The 1,646-nt window shown below is 46.4% G+C and overlaps 1 protein-coding gene across 1 annotated transcript in view; it reads right to left on the bottom strand.

Annotated features, from left to right (window-relative positions):
- YIPF5 (Yip1 domain family, member 5) overlaps nucleotides 1-1,406 on the bottom strand; it is a 17,154-nt gene extending 15,748 nt beyond the window's left edge. The window contains exons 1-2 of the mRNA XM_012645825.1: nucleotides 1,253-1,406; nucleotides 588-707 (exon numbers count right to left, since the gene is read on the bottom strand). Coding sequence (XP_012501279.1) covers nucleotides 588-697 — 110 coding nt within the window. The 5' untranslated portion in view covers nucleotides 698-707; nucleotides 1,253-1,406. The remainder of the gene's footprint in view (nucleotides 1-587; nucleotides 708-1,252) is intronic.
- Between the last annotated feature and the right edge of the window lie 240 nt (nucleotides 1,407-1,646).

Here is a 1,646-nt window from a genome sequence, read left to right as displayed (position 1 = left end):
AGTTTAGAGCCTAAAGGCTTTCAGTCTCCCTCTTCAATCTGCAACTCACTTCTGTGGTACTGACCATAAGGTTTCAGTATGAGAAGTAACAAAAATGATTATCAACTACTATATGAAAATCACCTGATGATTCATAATAGTGAGCTTACACTGTTAAACAGTGTCACTAAGCACTTTCAATTAGTGTTGATAAAGTCTAAAAGTTGGACTGATTTTACTATTAAACAAAAGATTTTAATTTTTAACTAGTCTCATGGACTAATAGCCTGTCTTCTAGGTACCTGAAGATCCCATCCTCATCTTAAATGATGTAGAAATATGGTTACTAGGAAACAGTTCTTCAACAAGCTACTTTCCCACTCATGGCACACCTGAAGATCTTGCAGAAGATACCAATCTCTAAATAGGGCAACACCTTCAAACCCAAACCAGTGTCACAGATCTCTCCAGAGGAAGTAGGATTATGAAAAATCACCTTCTTGATAAAAGACATGTTCACGCATTCAGTTTTAGGCAGAATCAAACATTCCAAATATGTGTTTTCCCTGCAATGTAGACTAAATTAATTGCAAAAGTTGAAAAGTTACTTGCTATAGGGTCCTCCACTTCCTCCATAATCATAGGACTGCTGTGATTGGTCATCGATGCTGTAACTTGTCTGGTAGAAATCCGTGTTTAAGTTTTCAAAGCCTGACATTGCAAATGATCTGTAATAAGAGAAACGGCAAATAGGGCTTATACCAAAGATCCTACTGAATTCGTTCCCGGTACTTTGCTTAAGCAAATATGCCCAGAAGACACCAGATATTTCTTCAGTAATTTGGGGGTGCAGCATTTGGAGGGCGATATAGGGGAAAGACTAAGAAAACGTCTAGTCTCTAAGTTGAAGCCCGTGAAGACATCTCTAACTCAAGGAGCTGAAGATAATGCCTTCGGTTAGGTGCTAGGTTGCGGGAAGAGTGGTTCCACAGGGGTCTAAAATACCAACAACAACAAGGATGATTCTTCACCGCGGTACAGAGCTTTACAGCTGACAACGCGACTTCCTCCTTGCAAAATAAGGCCTGCCAGGAAAGAGCAGAATCTTAGAAGGTCGCGCCTTAAGTGTAGTGGTCGGTTCTGAGCACTGGCTTGAAAGGGATCGAGGGTCTGAGCGAAAAGACCAGGGCGCGGCGCCGAAAGACGGCAGCAAGCCGAACTGCACAGGTGTGGAGAGAAGCCGAATAGCGTGCCGCGGGCCTATGACACTCACCAAACGTGGCGGCGGCAGTGGTGGCGGCGGCGGCGGTAGCTCCAGTAGCCCCCCAAACCCCCAAACTCAGTTTCAAACCCTGAACTGGCCCCGTTGCTACGTGTCACAGGGCCAAAGAACTGCTTCCGGGGCACGCCCGCTCGCGCAGGCGTGTTGGTAGGTTTTTGTGTTCTTTTTGGTTGGACTTCGGTGGGGGCGGGGAGAACCTAATGTGGAGCATGCGCAGTATCGGCCAATAGGTCTGTGGCAGGCCAATAGGAAGAGGGAAAGTGCTTCCGGCAGTCTGGTTAGCGGTGGAGTCAGGAAGGCGCAGGCGCAGCAATTGGGAGGAGGGAGAATTTCTCAGAAGACCGAGTACCTGGAGGAAGGCGGGGAAGCGCTAAACTGAAAAAGA

This window comes from Propithecus coquereli, unplaced genomic scaffold (assembly GCF_000956105.1).
Source record: "Propithecus coquereli isolate 6110/MARCELLA unplaced genomic scaffold, Pcoq_1.0 Scaffold236, whole genome shotgun sequence".
NCBI lineage: Eukaryota > Metazoa > Chordata > Mammalia > Primates > Indriidae > Propithecus > Propithecus coquereli.
The sequence above is the reverse complement of the archived record's forward strand: the minus strand, read 5'-3'. Positions and strand labels throughout refer to the sequence as shown.